This window comes from Carica papaya, chromosome 5 (assembly GCF_054855325.1).
Source record: "Carica papaya isolate Zhongbai chromosome 5, ASM5485532v1, whole genome shotgun sequence".
NCBI lineage: Eukaryota > Viridiplantae > Streptophyta > Magnoliopsida > Brassicales > Caricaceae > Carica > Carica papaya.
The window spans coordinates 965,928-987,850 of record NC_142313.1 but is presented as its reverse complement, the minus strand read 5'-3'; the positions used below and the strand labels follow the sequence as shown (position 1 = coordinate 987,850).

The following is a 21,923-nucleotide window of genomic DNA, read 5'->3' as shown; positions in this document are numbered from 1 at the left end:
TATAATTAAAAGAGATGGGAATTCTGAAAAAAAAAAATTAAAAAATTAAAAAGAAACTAAGAGTGAGTTAATTATATGTGCACCACACAGACAAAAATCATGTATGGACAAGTTTGTCGTTCTCATTTTTTATTATTGAAAAGCTAAAGTTACGAGCATACGAGGGCCGCCAATGATAGTATCACCATGTGTACAAATGTCATCAGCACAGAAGAAAGTGCTCCTCTGATTGCCGCAATCTGTACTTTATATCCAGTAAGACCTACTCGCAGAGCTGCACCATCCAACAAAATTGATTTGTTTCTTAAAATAAAAAGTTATATATTTCAATAATTTTATTACTTATTTGTAAATTACTCCAAAAAATTGAAAATTGGAATTGATGATTCCTCGCAAAAAAAAAAAAGAAAAAGAAAAAGAAGAAAAGATGTATTTAGTTATTTGCAATTACTTCGTAAAAATTGAAGGAATGAAATTTTTTGATTTGTTAATTACTTACAATGCTATCTTGACCAGATGTGCAGGTGGGTCTTCTTGGTGGTAGTCGTTGGCGTGGTGTTCTCTGTAAATTTTTCGAATTGTTTTAATGTATAAATACATATATATATATATATATTAATTATAATTAGAATAAGTATATGTGGTAATTAATTTATTAAGAAGCAAACACAAGAACGAAGGTCGCACGTTGATTACCTGTAATTTTGGTCTCAGGGTCTCAATTGCTACTGTTGGTCTTTGATTCACGGCAGCACCTTGCTGTTCCAACATTGACCAAAAATCCAAAATTGCAAATAGTTCACTACTGATTTAAATCAATATATACCCTTAATCTAGATGTATATATGTAAAGGCTAATAATGTGTATAGGTATGTATGCACCTTATACAATGCCCAGTCGGCTGAATCGAAGAAAGCACGTTCGTGGTCCTGAACCCATTGAAGAAAAGTTCAAACAGTTCATTCTATACATTATATACTATACTACTTATTTGCTATGCACTTTAGTCACTTACTTTTGAAATTAAAGGCTTCTTTTTCGGGGCGAGTCCTCCATATTTCTTTGTAACAGCTTCCTGATTAAATCGTATAATCAATTGTAAAATTATATAAAACTATATCTTAAAATAAAAACCTAAATTAACACTATATTTTGAACAAATCTATTTTATTTTAGAATTCGTATATTTTAGTAATACTTTTAGTTTATTTCAAATTTAAGCTTGGGCCTAAAAATTAAGTTCAAATGTAAATAGTAATGACTATTACACGCACATATAAACACCACGCAAATTATATAATAAAGGAAGACAAAAGAGAATATAAAAAAAATAATGAATGAGAAAAAATGTTAAAGTGATAAAGTCGACAGCCTACTATAAGGCGCGCATTAATTTTATTTTTTTAATTTTATTTATCAAATTTTTTTTAAAAAAATTTTGTATTTATTAATTAAATCATACATATATAAATTATAACACTTTTTTTTTTAATTCAAACTCACATAATCTGACTCCTCGGAATTCAATCAAATATAATTCTTTCGTTTTGAATTACTACGACCAATCGTATAAAACTATATAAATAACGATTAAAAAAGACACGGTTCAAATTCATAAAGCTATTACTGTTATGCAGGACACGTACTGTTCAGCAAAGGCAATTAAAATTGAAACGTGCACTGCCGACATTTTCCGAAGAAACAGAGAATGCCGCCGCTTAGTCGACTGTACGTCTACGTAAAGCTAACGTATGTATTTACACGACATATGATGGAGTGACGTGTCAAAATAACGTCCGTTTGATGAGCGAACCACAGGCCCATCCAATCATGGTGGACACGAGCACATGCAATCACTTCGGACCATATAAAATCCAACAAAAACCCAATTTTTAGAAAGAAAATTCAAATTTTAATATTACCATATAATTAATGTAATTATATTTAAATATATTTCTTATATTTTGTATTATTACAAATTAAATGAGAAAAATATTTGTTCCGTTAATCCCGTGAGTGGCATGGATGGACCTTCTAGAATGACCGTTTCCAAACAGTGTGAATTGACTGTTAGTACACGAGTTTTTGTAGACTGAATTTTAAAATTTTATATTAATATTTTTATTTCAGGGAGGGGAGAAAAAAAAAAAAAGTCTCTTAAATCCTATTATTTCAAAAGATAAAAAATAAAAACGACGTCGAATTATGAAACAGTACTGTACTGGTTTCTATCTGTGTGTACCTCAATGTCCTGTGAAGCATAAAAGTCCTGTCCTCTGTTGCAGTCCGTCATCTCTAACTTGTCCTGTTAATTAAACCAAAGTCCAACCATCATTAATCACTAATTAATATAAATTAATCATTCTTATTTTCTAATAACGAATTAATCTTCCGGTTCCGTACTGTTTCCAGGTTTTCATCGAAGAAGACGACGCAGAGAAACATAGATACAGATACAATAAGAAAGCACCAAAACAGAGCTTAATTTCCATATTTGCTATAACTACAAATCAAATCCAAAAGTACCGAAAACGCAAAAGTCGATAAGCTACTTGCTGAAATATCGCAGAGGAACAATAAGAGAGCACCAAAACAGAGAGCTTAATTTCCATGTTTGCTATACCTACAAATCAAATCCAAAAGTACTGAAAACGCAAAAACCTACTTTCAGAAATATCGCAGAGAAACAGAGACAATAAGAGAAATACAAAAGTGTCTAACTAGTTTATCTACCATAACTACAAATCAAAGCAAACGCACTCAAACAACGAAACGAAGCCGATAAGCTACCCGCGGAAATGTCGCAGAGAAACAGAGACAAGCAATAACCGGACGCCAAAAGCGATAAATTAGTATATTTACTATAACAAACATCAAAAGTGAAAAAGCAGTTCAGATGCAAAAGCACAGAAGCTGTTAATGGAAATGCAAAAGGACGTACAAGCAGAAAACAAATCAAACCAAAACAAAACCTAATTGGAACGAACACGGAGAACCGAGAGCCCCGCACGTGTCTGCTTGCGTGCGCGTGTGTGAGAGAGATGATTTTGGCATTACCTTGGGGAAGAGAAGAGGAGGAGATGCGGCAGAGAAGATGAAGAAGGAAGCAAGGGTAGAGAGAAATGGAAGGAGGATTGAGTCACAGGGTGTGATAAGAATATATTTTTGAATTTATTATAGAAATAAAAACAAAATCTAATTACCAATCTCATCTTTTTTTTTTCTACCACTACACGACAAAATATATTTATTTTTTTAAACCAATTTTAATTTTTAATAATTATTATTCTCCCAATATAAAATTTATAATTTACATAAATTTTCAAATTCTAATTTTAATTCGTATAATTAAAATTGCGATATTTTTTTTTCTTTTTTGGTAAATTGGTGAAAATGAATATTTGATTCGTATTTTCTTCCTTAATTATTATTTTTAATTATTACCGAATATTATTTTATACTTTCTAAAAAGATTTATATGACGTAATAATTTAAGAGATTTATAGTTTATGCCGTTATGATATCGGTATCGGCCAGTTCATACCCAGCCAAAAACTCCGTACGTTTTCTGGCGCGTGCGCGCACAGCACCTCCTCATCTCACCGACACCTATCCGACCATTTCGATTTTTTATTTTTTATATTTTCTATTTTAAACTTTTAACCATTTTTATTAAATAAATAAATTATGCTTTGAGAATTCGATAACATTTTCAATTTTTTTTAATTAATCAATTCAATATTTTATGATAAAATATAATATTAATTTATTATATATTTTTTAAATAATATTTTATTTTCAATTAAAATACTAATTTAAATTAATATTTATATTCAATAAAATCGGATTCATCAGATATCATGGACGTCTTTTGAAAACACGTGTCACAAACCCATATGCTGCATTTCCAAAGATTTCTAAATCATACGTCATCTTCATCAACAAGCTGATTAAAATAAGTCAACTGACTTTTTTTGGGGGGTACACAATAACAAAATGAGCAGCTCCTTATAGAATTTACTCTCTGGAGTACATTTTATAAAAGTAAGACTCTAACCGGCAAGACCTTTTGCTTTTCGGCTGGTTCGCTTATTGATTTTTCCTGTCTTTGAAAAATTCAAACTTAAATCTATCTCCTGTATTCACTAAGGTTTAATATCTTTCAATGTTGTTTGAATTGAAATGGAATGTTTGAGGTCGCCGATGTGCAGATTATGTTCGCCTAATGGAATTCTTCGAACTCCAAATTCGTCCGCAACACTGAGATGCTTGCAGGCATGGACATCAATCTTGACTCTTTGTTTCGATCCTGCCATGACGTGAACCTTTTCGAAGCTCACTAACTGTTTGATCGGCGACCCTTTTGATTTTTCGGATGGTGCTGAAAACACGAGAAGAACATGAGCTCCATCCATAGGTCCAGTGTTTGTAACATCAACATGTATGGTTAATGGCTCGAGCGCATTGCAGTTGGCATGTGACACTCTGATTGTGTTGGTTGACATGGTTGAGTTTTTCGTTGCGAAAAGACTGGTGGCAGTCGATGATAGAGGAACTAAAACTTGAGTTGGAGCTGTTGATAAACTATGAGTAAATTTTGTGTAACTCAAGCCATGCCCAAATGGGAAAACAACAGGACCTTTGTAGAACCTGTAAGTTCTACCAGGATAGTTTCCTGATGCTCTCATATCCATTCTTGTCATTGGTGCTTTAGCCAAATAATCTTGTGGGTACCATGTCATTGGCAATTTTCCCCCTGGATTAGTTGTTCCGAACAAAACATCAGCGATCGCAGCTCCTCCTGCTTGGCCTGGATAACCAACCCACAAAATGGCACCAATTCGAGGATTGTTCTTCGCAAATGACACATCGACAGGGCTGCCGCACATCAAGACCAAGATTACTGGACCTCTAGATGCCATGGCTGCTCGTTCCACAAGCTCTTGCTGGTGTCCAGGCAGGAGGAGGTTGATCTTATCTCTTCCTTCTTGTTCAATTGATTGGTCTAGTCCCATTATTAGTACTGTTGCATCTGAGTTACGAGCTGCTACTTCTGCATCGTGAAACTTCTCATTACTAGGACAAGCAACACCATTACATCCTGGCTGGTGAACAGCTCTAGCGTATTTAGATATTCCTTGTAAAGGACTTGTATACCCACATGGTACTCCTGCGAAAGATATATATTTATTCAGTGAAGTTTATAGATTATATTTATATATGTTAAATTGGGTTTTTAACTAATCAAATTACCTGCATAGTTTCCAATCATGGTTTGAGTAACATCCGAATTGGGTCCAATCACTGCAACATAACGATGTCGTGAAGTGGACAACGGCAGCGATTTCCCAGAATTTTTTAGAAGAACGATTCCTTGTCTGGCAGCCTCAAGAGCGAGTTGTTGGTGAGCCGGGGTGCAAACATGTTCTGGGCCAAGATGGCCGTATTCTTGGCTTGACGGTTCACCATCAAACATTCCAAGTCTCATCTGAACAGTAATTGTGTATTCCAAGGCTATGTTAACATCTTCTTCATTCATAAGTTGTTTTTTTATGGCTTGTTCTGTATGCACAGCTAAAAACGGTCCGCAGTCCAAGTTCAAACCTGAAAAGAATGGATTTTTAAGTTCAAGATCACAAAAAAATTAGAATTCAATGAATTTCCTACTGACCAGCTTTGACGGTGATCGCAGCCGCCTCCTCTGGTGTGGCCGTGTAGTGTTGATCGGCGTACAGAACCTCAACGGAATCACAATCGGACACTATATACCTGTTTTCATCATATAATAAAATCAACATGATCAGGAGCCGTCCGTTTAGTCGACCAAAAAAAAGACCAAAGATGTTTCCAGGGTCAAGATTACCCGTCGAGACCCCATTGACCACGTATAGTGTTTTTGAGGAGATCAGGATCGGCACACGTGGGCTTTCCATTTACTTGATTGTACGAGCACATCACACTGGCAACATTCCCTTCTCGAACACACACCTTAAATGGCACGTTGAAGGTGTCCTCCAAGTCTTGCTTGCTTACCTGGACCAATCAGAATTTTTCTAAATTTAATTAAATATAAAATATTTTTTTATAAAAATAAAAAAACCAAATACTAAATATTGACTTTTTTTTTTTTTTACCTTCGCGTTGAAATGGAAGCGGTCCACTTTATTCCAGTTATCAAGATCATACGCGGTGTAGTGCTTGCAGCATGCGGCAACCTTTAACCGGTTTTTCCCGGTAATACTTTGAAGTCCCCGGACGTAACTAGCGGCGTATTTACCGGCCATTCCGGGATCTTCACCGGGAGTTTCTTGGCCGCGGCCCCATCTTGGATCTCGGAAGATATTCACATTAGGGCTCCAATATGTTAGCCCTGCCACCCCCCCATTGTACATTGCTCTTGCTTCATCTGACACTACCTGTAACATTTCATATATACATATTGAATTTGTATATATATAAGATAAGTATTTCATTTCACGTTTACGATGAACTCCAATTTACGCAGCCTAATTCACAAATTCACGAGAAGAGACTGAACTTTTGTATTTAAAAAATATTTCAGTAGGGATCTCTGAAGTAAATGATGGTTGATAGAGTAATTCTTGATCATAATCTCCAATATGCGTACAAAAAAGAATTTGTGATTGGTAGTAAAACAACGATTCTCCTGTTGAGATCGAATTCTATCTTCGTAGATTTCTCGATAAATTTTCTTACGAAATTTTGTTATAGCATCTATAATTGCTTCTGATTTACGTGGACAGTCCGTCAAATAAACATCCACATGAATTAGGTTATCAAAATTGAATTAATTCAATTAAAAAATACATAAAATTAAATATTTATCGATGGGTGATGTTGGTCTAACACTCAAGTATGGAGCTACTGGGATACCGAGAAACGAAAGTTAAGAGAACAAATGGGAATAGATATCGAGTAACGATGAATGTTGCCGGTACTAACTCTTGTACTGTTGTAAGTAATAGGGCGTGCACAAATTACACTTGGTATAGGATTTGTACAAGATTAAAATCTTTAAAATATCTTTTGAGAAAACAAAAACAATTGATGATATTTTCTGGTATATATGAGGAAAGATGACTTTTTCAAGGCTCTGTTTGGTCCACACACAAAATTATCAATTTATAGCACTGTGGGTATGGCCCTAAAGTCTCAAAAATGATAAAAATCCAAACAAGGATGGCCGAAAGCTGCTTATCACTAAAAAGATACAACGAAATCGACAGCCAAATGTGGTCCAAAAAAGTATACAAATATTCTCAATTATAATTTATTTTAAAAATTAAATTATTTTTTATTCTAAGATAATTAAAACCCAGAAAAGTAAAAAAAATAAAATAAAAATTTGATAATTTAAAATATTTCTTACCCGTCCGATTTGTACCCACAAGGACTGATTGAAGGAAGCAGCGGTGGTGATGACTTGAGGGAAGCTGGTGGCTCCGGGAAACTGGCTGCCGAACTTGACGCCGGGACCGGTGTTGGAGACGCCGTGAAGAGCCTCCGACCACCACTCGTACCCTTGAATTCCCAGCCTCGGTACCGGAGCTGCATTGTTCACCAGCAGCCTGATCTTCTCCTGCAACGTCAGCCGTCCGATCAAGTCCCGAACTCTCACGTGAACCGGTAGGTTCGCGTTACAGAACTTCTGAGTCCTCGTCAACCCGTTTCTCGGGTCGCATGCAAATGGAGCCCGACCCGACACCCGACTCAAAACTACTAATAACATTACTACCGCTACATTCAGCAGCGTCCTCATGGCTTTGAGTATATACATATATAGCTTTTGTCACTGTAACTATATATATGTGTGTGTGTGTGTGTGTTATGTTTCTGAAGAAGAGAGCTTGGAAATGAAATGGGTATGGAGGAGAGCTGAGTTCTGGTTTTGGGTGGAGATACATGCATATGCAGATATATATATATATACACACAAACACAGAAATTGTAATGGATAAAGAAGGGTTCGGTGTAAATGGACATGATGAGTAGGATTCATTTGTCAATATCCAATTTTCTAAGTCACATCCTCCTGTTATGGAAATTAAAAGATATTAATTATTTGCTGTTTCTAGAAATATATTTTTTTCATATATGGGAAAGAAAAAAAAAATCTGATCTTCAAATGGTAAATAATTAATTAGAATTAATGAATCCAATTATTTATGAGTTAATTAATTAATTAATTAATTAATTGCTGTTTATAGCAATATATTTTTATATATGGAAAATAATCTGATATTAAAATGGTAAACAATTAATTAGAATTAATAAATTAATTCATAGATATAGATTAGATTTAATTAAAGAAAATAAGATAGGGATAACCCACTTCAATTATAGTAAATATTTTGTTGGCCCTAAGGTGCATGATGTTTATACGTTACATATATATATATATATATATATATATATATATACACACACACACACATATATACATATATATATTTACTGCAGTCAAAATATTCTATATTTAGTTTCTGTTAGTTACCAAATTAATGTTTTTATACATTTACAGGCTAAAATAAGAACATTAAAAGATCATTGAAAAAGGAAAAAACAATCTATAGATATTAATAGATATATATATACATACATACATATATATATGTGTACGTATATTCCATGTTCCTTAAATATTGGTGATTTCTTACTGGGTAATTAGTAAGTAGTACTAAAGAGTCAACAGCAGCCAGCAGCTATAATATATATATATATATATACATATAATGTTATTCTTGTTCTTTCACTCTTGATCTGTGTCTAATATATATATATATATATATATAGTAATAATTTTTTATTTTATTATTATTATTATTATTTGAAAATTAATTAATAAATAAATTAGAAAAAGGTGACGGACAGTTGGGATAACGAACATTTTGGAGAAACCTTGACGACTTGGAGAAGCAACAAACCAAACATCATTTGATTTGTCTGTTTTCTAGTTAATGTGTTACGCCATGTTCTCATGTATTCTCCTGTGGGCCCCCACTACTTACTGGAAAAAAAATAAAAAAATAAAAAAAGATTAGGTTTCCACGTCATCATGTCTACTAATCATGCGATTAGCAGGTTTATTCTGATTAACAATTAATTAATTAATTTAAAATACTTTTTGTTTTTTCAGAAATTCTGAATTTTCCCATTAAACACGAGTATAGAATCTTGTGAACCAGACAAAGGAGGAGTAGGTTCAAAGTACATCCTGTCTGGTGTTGAATTATTTACCCTAATTTAGACTTTATGGGTATAAGATATAACTAAAGATATTGTATGTACGTGTATATATATGTATGTGTATGGATAATTTATGAGTTGGGTTTGGGTTGGCTTGCAGCCATTGCCAACCGGTTCTAAATACATATCCAAAAAAAAAAAAATCAAATCTTTGATAATCTGCAATGTAACGTGACTTTCATGCATGGATGTTCTGGTGGGTACTCCTTATTGCTTGTGAGGATATATTTAATCAAATAATAGACTTGTAGGACCATTTATATATCGTGTGTGTACATATATATATATGTGTGTGTGTGTGTGTGTGTGTATGGAGAAGATGGAAACAGTTGGTTGCTGATGAACCAGAAGAAACGGCTGAAACTAAAATGCTCAGTTGGATCTTTAATGAAAACTTAATGGACCCATACCACATCCCTTTTTGAGGAGGTTGGATAAACTCATAAACCCTAATCGTAAACCATGACTGAGTAACGAGTTTTGATTTCTTATTCACTTATGATCAGAATGAATAACTTTTTTCAAATCTGTCAATAACATGGGTGAAGAAATTAATGCGGATATGTATGTGTGGATTGGCTACAACATTCTTATCCTTTAATATTCTATATATATACATATATGTGTGTGTATTATATGTATATATTTCCATCAACTTGGCGTATAAAGATCGCCTTTGCCTACTGAATCAATATGGAGCTTACCCTTATCTTCTCCCTTCCCTCTTACTTTTTCCCCTTCTAATTTGGAATCCTCTTTAATTAATTAATTAATTAATTCGTCATTTGAATTATTTTCATTAACAATTTTTTCTAAGTAAGACAGGCAAGATAACACAGAGGGATCTACATTATTACTTAAAGTAAAATGCAAAAGAATTTAAAATGGTATTTTAGAAAATAGAATTCGAAAGAATGGTAATAAAAGCGTATAAAAATATTTTTAGAATGAACGAAAATTGATTCTCGAATGCAAGAGTAAAAGGGAGTTCGACCGCAAGGACTCACGTGTCGAAGAGATAAAAGTCGATCTTAAGTAATCCGACGATGCCACCTTATAGGAGGTCGAAAGATCAGACTAAATGATTTATAAAGACATGATTTTCGATCTCGAATTTTTTTTATTTATTTAAAAGAGAGAGAGAGAGAGAGAGAGAGAGTTTGAGTCCAAAGTGGAAATGGTTTCCCAGTTGATTAAAACTTCTAAGAATTTGATTATGACAAAGACAACTTGCAACATTGAAAGAAAAAAAAAATGATTGGATCAAAGTGGATATTGAATTGGAAACTAGAGGATTAATGATTGATGTATCTTAAACTTTCTTAATTATTAATGGCTGGGTGAGAATAAGTTTTAATTAATTGCTTGCTAAATCTATTAATTCCATATTACACACATATATATATATATATGGTCTATAACTAAAGACAGCAGCAACTAGTTTCTTTTATATATTAAGTAATGAAAATTTAATAGTAAATGGAGAATATATTTGAATTAAATATATATATATATATTTATTATTATTGTACATTTTTCTGACTAGAGTTTTTGGTCACATTTTTCATAGTTTCAACCTCAATAACTTCATCTTCCTAATCAAGAGAATAGACTAACAAGGCAACTACTTGCAATAATGGAGGGGGGAGCCCACAAAGCCATGGATGCTCGGGCATACCAAGATAAGTCAGTAGTAGAATACTATCAAAATCTATTTGTCTTTCTTGGTAAATAAATAGATAAAATTTATAAAAAAAAAAAAATGTCTTTTAAAATATATGAAGATAAAAATAAATTTTTACATGTTTTTTTGAAAAACTTTATGCTTTTTTTAAAAAAAAAAGTTTGGTATTCCAATATTATATTCAGATAATTTTATTAAAAACATGTTTGATTTTTAAAATATTGAAATTTGATTTTGAAATGTAAATAAAATTTCATATTTTAGTATTTATATAGAGTACTTATTTTTTTGCAATAAAATAATTAAATTAATATTTATTTATGAAGAATTAAATAATTTCATACTATTTTTTTTGTTTTTTTGTTATTTCAATATGTACAATTATTTGTATCAAACAGAAGATAATTGTATTTTTGGAATTAATAATATTTTTATAACTATTTTCAATACATGTAATATAATTTTCTCACACACAAAAAAAAAAAAAAAAGAAAAATTTTTATAAAACTTGGGCTAATTTGTTTTGAGCCCACGACAGAAAGATTCAACAACAAGATGCAAGGTTAGTTTGGAAACAACCAACAACTTTTTCAAGCCTCACCGTGGAAATCAGAGTTTGGACAAGACCATAACATGCCTTATCTTGAAAAGCTAAATGGATAAAATGAGACGAGTCATACAAACAGAGTCAACTACTGACCCCACCCATTTAAATTTAAAAACTTTTTATTCTTCTTAACATAATAAAAAAATTGTTCGGGAAACAGAATATACAGTATTATTTTATTTGTATTACAGGGTCGTAGACCCAGCAGTTTCCCTTTGGGCACAGAACAATAAACTTTATCATAGAATTAATGCAGTAATCTTCCACAATACAAAAACCTGTATTGCATTAAACCAGCATAAACAGTAAAGAAATTTTGTATATTTTTTTTTTTCATCATCATCAGCCCGATTTATTCAGTTTTTTTCATTACGTGATTTACAATTTACTCGTCTCACAACTTACTCACCTTGACAGGTCCGAGCTCTTTGGCTTTCGCTCTCAGGATGTGTTTCTGAATCTTTCCGGTAGCAGTTTTTGGCAATGGTCCGAATACTACTGATTTCGGAACCCAATAAGCAGGCATCTTCAACCTGCAGAATTTCATTATATCCTCCGCTAAACGATCTTCATTCGATGCATTCACCCCTGACTTTAATGTCACAAAAGCACAAGGTGACTCTCCCCAACGCTCGTCCGGCCTAGCCACCACTGACGCCTCCAATACCGCAGGGTGTTGATATAAAGTATTCTCAATCTCTACACTACTAATGTTCTCACCTCCAGAGATGATAATGTCCTTCGATCTGTCCTTTACTTCGATATAATTATCCGGATGCTTCACGCCAAGATCTCCAGAATGAAACCACCCACCAGCAAAAGTCTCTGCATTAGCTTTCGGGTTTTTCAAGTAACCTTTCATCACCATATTGCCACGCATTACTATCTCTCCAACAGTTTTTCCATCAGCAGGAACAGGTTTCATGGTTTGCGTATCAACAACATCAACACCTTCCAAGCCAATATATCGCACGCCCTGACGGGCATTGAGGCGAGCTTGCTGTTCTGCTGGCAGTGAATCCCACTCAGGCTTCCACGCACATACAGTTGAGGGACCATAGGTTTCTGAGAGACCATAAGTATGGGTGACTCTGAAGCCTTTTTGAGACATAGCCAAGATTACAGAAGGGGGTGGAGCTGCACCAGCTGTATTTACATTGACAACATGGGGGAGAGGTAGAATTGTATCTTCAGGTGGTGCATTGACAATGGAGTTGAGCACCACAGGGGCCGCACAGAAGTGAGTCACCCGGTACTTTGCTATCGCAGAGTAGACTCCTTTCGCTGTGACCTGCATAAATGCCAACAAGATTTCAGCTGGACCGACACTAAATTAAACCAGTACTAACTGTTGACAATTAAGCCAAGTTCATTGTGGTAGTGTGTGATAAAAGGTAAGACAGACAACTAGAAATCATTTAGCAAAGAAGACAAAGAATTTATGTAGTTTATTCAAGTGAACGTACTCCATAAGAGTGATAAATTTTGAATTCAGAATAAAGTACTTCAAAATTACAATGCATCTCTTTCTTTTAAACAGAAATTCTAATACACTCAAACCTCATAAAGTTTCTTAGAAATACACTGTAGGAATAATAATACATATATGTAGCGAGCTAGGGAAGAAAACCCATAATAAGACTGCAAGAAATACCCTTCATCTACATAGAAAAACCCTGCTTACTGGTAATTTAATCTTCAAGACACACTCTAACATCCACCTTTTTTATTCTTGGTCATATGAGTGGTGAAGCAAACTAAAAGCAACAGAAGCTTATCACAAACTAAGTTTACCAGAGTAAGAAATCAATTTAATCCCCAATTTACAGATCATAGACCTTCCAGTATCTTGGAAATGCAATGGTATTTTCCCCAGAATCTTACTAAGCGTGAAACCTTTAGGGAAAAATGAGATATAAGCACAAATTCTTTAAAATTTTGTAGTAAATAAACAACAGATAATTATTTACCTGCCGGAGACATATGTTTGTTCCACAAAGAGCTGCAAGTGACCAAGTGTAACACCAACCGTTACAATGGAACATTGGGAGAGTCCACAAGTAAATAGCACCTTCAGTCATCCCCCATATAAGAACACCGCTGAGAGCCATGAGATACGCCCCTCGATGGTGCAACACCACCCCCTTGGGACTAGCAGTAGTGCCAGAAGTGTAACCCAAAGCAATGCTCTGCCACTCATCAGCCGGAGGTTTCCAATCAAACTCAGGATCACCACTTTGCAGGAACTTCTCATATTCAATGGCACCTTTTCCCAATGCATAGTGCAGTTGCTTCGGATCACAGCTTTCATCAGCTATGACGATCAAGAGAGGATACTTGAAATTGCCTTTGCTTTTCTCTGACATGATTTTCAAAGCTTCCTCTGCCAAGGGGAAAAACTCTTGATCCACCATCACAACTTCGGACTTTGAGTGACCTAAAAGAAATGCAATTGTGGCTGCATTCAGACGAATGTTTACACAGTTTACCACTGCTCCAGACATTGGTACTCCAAAATGAGCTTCATACATAGCAGGGATGTTTGGTGCTATTATTGCTACCTGCAAGCACAACTCTCCTTTCAAATGAAGCCATGGGAGATGCTAAGGACACAGAAAAAGAGTTTTCCAAGGAGCAATTCAAACAAGATAACATGAATAGAAAATTTCACCAATCAACTAAATAAGACTTTTCAAGCTTTCCTAAGAGGTGAGAAATAAATTAAACAGAACAAACCATAGAAAAAAAAGTGGTTCACAATCTCAGCAGTTCAAAAATGTAAATTATGTAACTTCTAAAATTTGCACCAAACTTATTTTTCTAAAAGTCTATACTGATATAAAGTACCTCAATCTAGTATTTATGTTCTAATATACTGGCTTGCGCATCCATCAAACTGATGCGGACATTAAGCTAATATCAGAGTGGCGAAATTAAATTTTAACGGAACTCAGAGCCCAAACTCAAATACTAAGCCTTTGAATCTAACATAAAACGTCAAATAATAGAGTTAAATCAAATTCAACGAAATCTAACAAATCTGTTAAATAATGAATTGAAATAATTCTATTAAAAATTAAACGGATAAGGAATGATACAGTTTATTGTTTATGTTCTAATAAAATGCTTGTCTACTAAACAATGAATCTTTTTTAAACCGAGGAAGATTAGAAAAAAATTCATTGTGTAATCTATCCATTCCAACAAAAGCTCCTGAAAAAACAAGTATTAACACATGCTAGTGCTTATAGTTAATTATATTATAGGATGTAGTCAATAGTTGTAATTTTGACTATCATTATTCCCCTGACTATAATTTTATTCTCAAGAAATCTCGGGAAGAATTACCTTCAGCTAATAATATTTCATAATTTTGATCACTAATAACAATTAAAAAATAAATAAATCAACAGTATAAGATTCGAAAGTAAAAAGCAGAGGATGCTCTAAAAAAATTTGAAAAAGAAAAAAACAACAGATAATATTTCAGTTATCAGGTTGAGCGCGAAAATAAACATAACTAAACTCAGCTATTCACTCGATTCACCGATTTAACAAAAACATTTCAAAAAGAAAGAGAGAGCGAGGGAAGGAGGAAGTGATGACCGTGCAACCGGGGCCGATGGAGTGACTGGTGAGCGCAGAGGCCAACCGTCGGCAGCGCTCGTACGTCTGGTGCCATGTGTACTGCAGAGATCCATGGACTACGGACCTTCTGGTCGGATGCACCTTAGCCGCTCTCTCCAGGAACCAAAGTGGCGTCAACGCTGTGTAGTTCGCATCATTCTTCGGCAGATCGTCTATGTCTCGCCACACCTTCGCCATTCCTGCACCTTCTCTCTCTCTCTCTCTCTCTCTCGCTCGCTCGCTCGCTCTCGCTCTCTCTGTTCTCTTTGTAGAAGCTTTGAAATTGATTGAAGAAGGCGAGAGCGCAGTGAAGGAGGTCCTATTTATACCCGAGTATATGGTACGTCTGACGTGTCAATTTATGGAGAGAGAGAGATGAATGGCGGTAACCTGGCTCAGCTTAAGCTTAACCTCAGCCAACCAAAATCGTCGTCTCTAGTTTATCGGTGGTCTTTCCTTTTTTCATTTTTCATTTTTCATTTTTCATTTTTTTTTATTTTTTATTTTTATTCTGGAAATGTGTAGCGAGCAATATGAGTGTCCAGAAAAAATTGGGATTCCTTAAATAAAATAATAATATTATTATTATAAAAATACATTACCATTATTTTGTTTATGATATTTTATATGATATAAAAACTAAGATAAGATATAAGATCTCATATTTATAATATTCACCATCTTCGTCTTAATTACTATTTTAATTATTAATAAAATATATTTTTTTGGGAATTAATAAATTTTTTTTTGGTTTTTTTTTTTCTAAAATATTCGTATACTTTTTATGTAGCATCTTCTAAAATATATAACGTAAAAGATAAGATAAGGATATATAAAATTATATGTATAACAAAAAAATTATCTAATTAACAAAAATTAAATGAAATTATTTTTATACCTAATTTGATATGTTTAATTTAAAGTCAAACCTTTTTTACACCTACCTCCCCACGTCGAAACAAAATGGAGACGAATTATAACTAAAATATTTTATTGAAGTCTAATATTTTTACTAAGAAAAATAATATTTAAAAATATGCACAATCAATATAAAATAAAAATTAAAAATAAAATAATATAATATTTTACATAGTTTGACAGTATATCTACATTTACGGATAAAATCAGAAAAAAAATATTTCACTATAATAAAAAAAGAGTACAACACTTATAAGTTAATAAACATATATATATATATAGAGGTTTTCATGATTTTTTTAATGTTTTCGGAATATGATTAAAACTATCAGAATTTAAACTATATCAACATTTTTCAATTGTAAATATTCTTATTTTATTTTAAAGTTCTATTAAATTTATTATCTATTATTAATTAGTTATTTTTTGTTTGCCAAATGAAAATAATTTGATTATGAATTAAATCAAATTTTTAAAAAAATTACAATCCATAATTAAATTGGACAATAAATTTTATATGGTATTTTTTCTACTATGCCAATACAATTTATACATTTAGTAATAAAAATAAATATTATTTTTCTTTAAAAAAATCATAATACTTTTAAATTTATTCAAATTTAGCTTAAATTTAAATTACTTCCATACTTGTTATCAACCATACAAATATAGCAATTGTATACAATGAATTGAGGTCCATAAGTAACAAATAGTAATTCAATCCATCAAATAATTTGGTACATGGAGAATATCAATTGAACTTTTATGAAAAAACAAAAGGAAATTTGAAATAAAAATTAAGTAATTTTAAAATATCGACGCTTTTATAGCCATTGCATAATTATATTTTCGTGATTTAAATAGCTTCCATTTCGTTAAATGTTATCGCGAATATTACTTTTATTATTTTTTATAATTCAAAATCGTAATGTAACGTAAATCTTTATATGTGTGATAATATTTTTTATAATTTAAATATAAGTATTGATGCGAATAGTTGTACGTGAACATGGGATTCATTATCCACCGTGAAGTTTCCTACTCTCTATTTTTGTTTAGCTATTTTTATTTTTTTAAAAAAAGTCATTACTAATTTGGCTTATTGTCATTTTGCAACAAGTTGCACTTATTTTATTTCCTAATGTTGAATATTTCTCAAATTCAGGTAGGTTTGGCTTATTATATTTATTTTAGGTCATGATTGATTAGGGTCTTAATCAAGATTAATTATCGTATATTCATTTAAATTAAGATTAATTATAAAATATCGAAGTATAAAATTGTGCTTAAAAAAGAGGTGTCGCATTCCATGCTCTTACCTTTTACGGCTTACTTGTCACTCCATTATTCTTTTTTTAAGAATAATCTCGTGTTGTTGTTTGGTATTATTATAATTATTAAAAAAATAAATTTGTTTTAGAATATTTTTTTATTATAATTATAATATAATATTTTTTATTAAAAAATATAATAAATATAATATTATTAATATATTAATAAGTTTAATCATTAATTTAATTAAATTAAATATTATAAATTATTAAATCATATATTATTAATGATATTTTAATTTGTGACTATTAAATTTTAAATTATGAAACTTGGGCATGGATCATATGGTTGGTGATTGACTTTATAAAAAAAAAAATTATTATTGGGAATCCTTATTTAAAAATTAAAATAATTAATAAACCAAAAAAGAAAATGCAGCGAATTTGACTCTTTTAACCTTATCTTTGTCGTCTGTGAACATCTAGAAAGGGTGGCCACAAGCAAGGGTAAAATCGTAAAATCATAAGCTCGGGATTAGACAAACAATATTAGTCGCTCAATTATTAAATAATTGAATAATTAATTAATGATTAAAAAATATTCCAGATGTTTAATTATTAATTAACTGGTCATGCTTTTGTGTGGGCGCTCGTGCATTAAGCCGACCTCTGTGTATATTCGGCGGCTTAGCCCGTGCACTCCAAGCTGAAGTTTCTTACAATTAAAGTTTATTAATTTCAACTAATTACAAATCTTAGAACCAAAACAAACGACGTCGTTTCAAAAAAATTTTCAGAATAGCAATGGGCGGATGAGAAATCACGTTAATATTCTGCCACCCTTTACATGCAAATGGATCTACACACACACACACATATATACGTGTTTATGTACATAAATTTGCTTACCGATAATTCGTAAAACCTTACACTCTTTCCCTTCCCCTTATTAACTTCTTCCTCGTAACCCATTTCCAACTTTCCATAACCCACGGATTCAAAGAAATTTATTGATCTCAAGACGAAGAAGAAGACGATGACGAAGGACTGAAAGCTTCCTGTTCACCGCAAGTAAGCGCTTCATGAGGCCCGGCCTCCTCTCTCCCGACTCCCATCAAATCCAGATAGTAAAGATAATGCGAGATCATGTTGTTCATGGATTCATTTTCGCCTTGTCCGCAGACCTGGTCGCCGTACAGAACGTTCATGGTGGTTCCGAAGCCGGGAACTCGCTTGGCCAAGGTGTCGTTCTTGCTCGGCTTCCAGTTACCGAAGAAGACGTCGTGCGCCGAGGGGATGTGCTTCTTCACCGGCGTCATCCATCGCCATATCGCTGCCTGAAACGCCAAGGTCGCGTTGTTTTCTATGTACTCCGGGTGGTTCAGAAGGTCCACCTTCAAGGCCTCGCCGGTTTCTCCATAGTTGTAGTTCCTGTAATGTCAGGACAAGTTAACAAACAAAAAAAAAAAGACTGCTGTGTTCAAATTGGACTGTAGAATCGGACTAGATCCACTATTTAGGTCGGAATGAATAGCAAATTCAATCCAATTTTATAATTTGGTCGCGATAGTGAGCGTAGACAAGTTTAATGAAGTTTATAATTTACATATTTACAGACTATGAATAGTTTTTTAATGCGAAACATGAGATTTATTTGGTCGCGATCTGGTCGAACATGGTTTTAGATTATTGTTTAAAAGTGAACGTAAGCTCTAAAAGATTAAGTTACAGACAACAAATTTAGTTGATAAATTAAAATTACTACGTAATGAAGAAAATAGGGTACCAGTAAATAGGCAAGGCGCCGCGGCCGTGATACGAGACATCGGGAGTGCAAGGATAAGTGAATTTATAGTAGTCATCACAGTATACTTTACTAGGACTCATTTCCTTGTTGTAGCATAAACCCCAAGCCAGAGGTCCTCCTGTTGCCACTCCATACCCACCTAAAAAATCACCATTCATGGTAAAACTTTACATCAATTCCCACAATCTTACTCCAACTCAATCACAACCCAGATGAAATTTACAACGCTACATGTACGTATACGTGTGTTTGTATGCATGTGCGTGTGAATGTAGATTTTTTTAGACTTACAAGAGGTTTTGCTGCCAACGTGTCCAAGAAAAGCTGCAACTTCCTTCATCCCCTGCATTTTCCCTCCGGTAGTTCCGAAACCAAGAGGTTGGTATTGAGCAGCCGCAGTGATGAAAGAACGGTAATCCCAAAACCCAACGGCGTGAGCCACAGGCGTGTTACGTTTAGAGAACAGATTCTCAAACTGGTACGTTTGAAAATAATCCGATATTGTATGATTACAACAATAAGCCGAGAATCCTTTACACTCCCATCCTTTGTCGCACAATTTCTTACCCTTTACTATCTTCACAATTGTCTTCGACTTCGATTGATCAGACTGATCTTCTCCTCTCACTTCCACCATTGAAACTGTGATTGCCACTGTCAGGATCATGAGAAATGACCAGTTGATCTTCATTTTGCTTATGAGAAACGGGAAATGGTGGGATTTTGGTTTTGGTGTAGTGGGTGAAGAGGAGATATGAGATGTTGTATAAATAATGGTTGGGGTGAAAATGAATGTGTAACATATTAGGAGGAATTGATATTTCATGGCAGGTTTTTGCTTGTTTTTTATTCTTTTTAATCTTAGAGTGCAAGTTAAGAAAAATAACTTACATATATATATATATATATATATATAAGACCCATTTTTTAAGTATAAAAAAATAATTAATATATTTAAAATATTATTAATTTCACAATATTTATTTATTTTTATTTTAGTTTCAAACTAATTAAGTACATAGAGAATGCAATTTTGTATGTATATATTTAAAATGATTTTTTAAGGGATTAAATTATTTTATAATATTTATATTTAACAGCTTCATAATCTAAAAAATAATTTAATTATTTTTCATTAATATTAAAAAAATAATTTTATATTTAATTTACAGGGTTCATTTTTTTTTAACATATTTAAAATTTGAAACTTACATTAAATTATTTAATTAACCTTTATAACAAAAACATTAGATATAGTAAAAAAATAAATAAAATGAAAATCGAATTAATGGGCCTTATGTTTTAATGGTATTAATGCATTTTTTTTGGGTCAAACTTGGGTTCTTAATTTATATCCTGTGCTACAATCTGCCTAATTATAATGATTAATTTTGCTAAATAATATGTTTTCTTACTAAACATCATAATTATTTTTAAATAAATAATTTTAAAGTACTAGAAAACAATAATTAATTAATACCAAATAACTAATCATTCTTTAATTAAATAATTGGCCTTTTTTTTTATTCTACGTATAATATTTTTATATGATTTTGTTCGAATATATATATATATATCATAGTCGATACATATTTTTGTTACTAATTAAAATAATTATTTTCAATTTAGTGATTGTAATAATTCGGATATAATAAGAAAATATTGTCAACCCAATAATTATAATTAGATAACTAATTTGATTATAAACAGATGTTTAATCAAATAATTATCCAACGTGAAATTGGCAGGTCATGACATCAAATCAGTAATTAATTAAAACGACACCGCAATTAAAGCCTGGGGACTATGGTGGGCCCCTCAACCTTTTTTTAATTCGTCAAATAATTCATTTAGGCGTGGCACCAAATACTTGTCGTTTTAGTAATAATTAAATATTCATTATCTTTTAATTATATGATCATAAAATAATAGTAATTACCCTTTTTAATATATAACGAATAATATTTTAGTTTTCTCCAAATAATATATAAAAAAATATAACATACCCTTTTAAAATAATAATAATGAAATAATACCTTTGTTTAATTGTTAAAAATATTGTATTTTATTTAAGTGTTATAAATTTAAATTTCATTGAAAATATAAAATTCAGTACGTTGTGATAAATCAATTCATATGTTCGATTTAGTGATATTTATGAATAAGTTTATTCGTTGTTAAAAATACTGTATTTTATTTAAGTATTACGAGTTCAAATCTCATAAAAAATATAAAATTTTCAATTTCGTCAGTTGTCGACTCATAATATTTGATTCAATATGATTGAAAGTATAAAATTAAGCACGTTGTGACAAATTAATTTATATGTTTGATTTAGTGAGATTTATGAATAAGTTTATTAATTATTATGAACAATGTATTTTATTTAAGTATTACGAGTTTAAATATCACGAAAAATATAAAATTTTTCAATTTCGTCAGTTGTCGAATTATAATATTTGATTCAATATGATTGAATACTTACTTTATTGGTATGATAGTTGAATTCAAATCTCATTGAAAATATAAAATTAAGAACGTTGTGACAAATTAATTTATATGTTTGATTTAGTGAGATTTATGAATAAGTTTATTAATTGTTATGAACACTGTACTTTATTTAAATATTACGAGTTCAATTCTCATAAAAAGTATAAAATTTTTAATTTGTATATTTGAATTAGTGAGATTTATAAATAAGTTTATTAGTTATTAAAAACACTGTATTTTATTTAAGTATT

At 32.0% G+C, this 21,923-nt stretch overlaps 4 protein-coding genes across 6 annotated transcripts; all 4 read right to left on the bottom strand.

Moving 5' to 3' along the window:
* Nucleotides 1-45: 45 nt before the first annotated feature.
* LOC110813660 (cAMP-regulated phosphoprotein 19-related protein) lies at nt 46-3,181 on the bottom strand. 3 transcript variants are annotated; one of them, XM_022040890.2, is made up of 7 exons: nt 3,059-3,181; nt 2,244-2,306; nt 1,017-1,076; nt 883-930; nt 697-759; nt 500-562; nt 46-274 (listed from the first exon to the last, which is right to left on the bottom strand). In XM_022040890.2, exons 2-7 carry the CDS (start codon nt 2,292-2,294, stop codon nt 263-265), a joined length of 297 nt encoding a protein of 98 aa, XP_021896582.1. In that variant the 5' UTR covers nt 2,295-2,306; nt 3,059-3,181; the 3' UTR covers nt 46-262. The 3 variants fall into 3 exon arrangements, with proteins under 3 accessions (XP_021896582.1, XP_088076384.1, XP_088076385.1); XM_088220258.1 differs by having other exon boundaries at nt 2,974-3,164; XM_088220259.1 differs by lacking the exon at nt 3,059-3,181 and adding an exon at nt 2,998-3,019.
* Nucleotides 3,182-4,142: 961 nt separating this feature from the next.
* Nucleotides 4,143-8,061, bottom strand: BXL1 (beta-xylosidase 1). Its single transcript, XM_022040867.2, has 6 exons — nt 7,392-8,061; nt 6,136-6,417; nt 5,865-6,034; nt 5,673-5,770; nt 5,255-5,605; nt 4,143-5,171 (listed from the first exon to the last, which is right to left on the bottom strand). The coding sequence occupies exons 1-6, from the start codon at nt 7,797-7,799 to the stop codon at nt 4,147-4,149; spliced, it is 2,334 nt and encodes a 777-aa protein (XP_021896559.2). The 5' UTR covers nt 7,800-8,061; the 3' UTR covers nt 4,143-4,146.
* Nucleotides 8,062-11,773: 3,712 nt separating this feature from the next.
* On the bottom strand, nt 11,774-15,505 carry AAE7 (acyl-activating enzyme 7). Its single transcript, XM_022040853.2, has 3 exons — nt 15,166-15,505; nt 13,530-14,120; nt 11,774-12,850 (listed from the first exon to the last, which is right to left on the bottom strand). The coding sequence occupies exons 1-3, from the start codon at nt 15,382-15,384 to the stop codon at nt 11,954-11,956; spliced, it is 1,707 nt and encodes a 568-aa protein (XP_021896545.1). The 5' UTR covers nt 15,385-15,505; the 3' UTR covers nt 11,774-11,953.
* Nucleotides 15,506-18,087: 2,582 nt separating this feature from the next.
* CTL2 (chitinase-like protein) lies at nt 18,088-19,941 on the bottom strand. The gene is made up of 3 exons (XM_022055626.2): nt 19,474-19,941; nt 19,162-19,321; nt 18,088-18,806 (listed from the first exon to the last, which is right to left on the bottom strand). Exons 1-3 carry the CDS (start codon nt 19,871-19,873, stop codon nt 18,392-18,394), a joined length of 975 nt encoding a protein of 324 aa, XP_021911318.1. The 5' UTR covers nt 19,874-19,941; the 3' UTR covers nt 18,088-18,391.
* Between the last annotated feature and the right edge of the window lie 1,982 nt (nt 19,942-21,923).

Coding starts and splice junctions, on each gene's coding strand:
- LOC110813660 (XM_022040890.2), bottom strand. CDS start 2,294: ATGACGGACTGCAACAGAGGACAGGACTTTTATGCTTCACAGGACATT. Junction 1,077..2,243: donor ATGCTTCACAGGACATTGAG/GTACACACAGAT, acceptor CGATTTAATCAG/GAAGCTGTTACAAAGAAATA. Junction 563..696: donor CCCTGAGACCAAAATTACAG/GTAATCAACGTG, acceptor AAAAATTTACAG/AGAACACCACGCCAACGACT.
- BXL1 (XM_022040867.2), bottom strand. CDS start 7,799: ATGTATATACTCAAAGCCATGAGGACGCTGCTGAATGTAGCGGTAGTA. Junction 6,418..7,391: donor TGTGGGTACAAATCGGACGG/GTAAGAAATATT, acceptor GAAATGTTACAG/GTAGTGTCAGATGAAGCAAG. Junction 5,771..5,864: donor GGTCAATGGGGTCTCGACGG/GTAATCTTGACC, acceptor TGATGAAAACAG/GTATATAGTGTCCGATTGTG.
- AAE7 (XM_022040853.2), bottom strand. CDS start 15,384: ATGGCGAAGGTGTGGCGAGACATAGACGATCTGCCGAAGAATGATGCG. Junction 14,121..15,165: donor CCATCGGCCCCGGTTGCACG/GTCATCACTTCC, acceptor TTGTGCTTGCAG/GTAGCAATAATAGCACCAAA. Junction 12,851..13,529: donor CAAACATATGTCTCCGGCAG/GTAAATAATTAT, acceptor GCATTTATGCAG/GTCACAGCGAAAGGAGTCTA.
- CTL2 (XM_022055626.2), bottom strand. CDS start 19,873: ATGAAGATCAACTGGTCATTTCTCATGATCCTGACAGTGGCAATCACA. Junction 19,322..19,473: donor CGTTGGCAGCAAAACCTCTT/GTAAGTCTAAAA, acceptor GTGATTTTTTAG/GTGGGTATGGAGTGGCAACA. Junction 18,807..19,161: donor GGCGCCTTGCCTATTTACTG/GTACCCTATTTT, acceptor CTGACATTACAG/GAACTACAACTATGGAGAAA.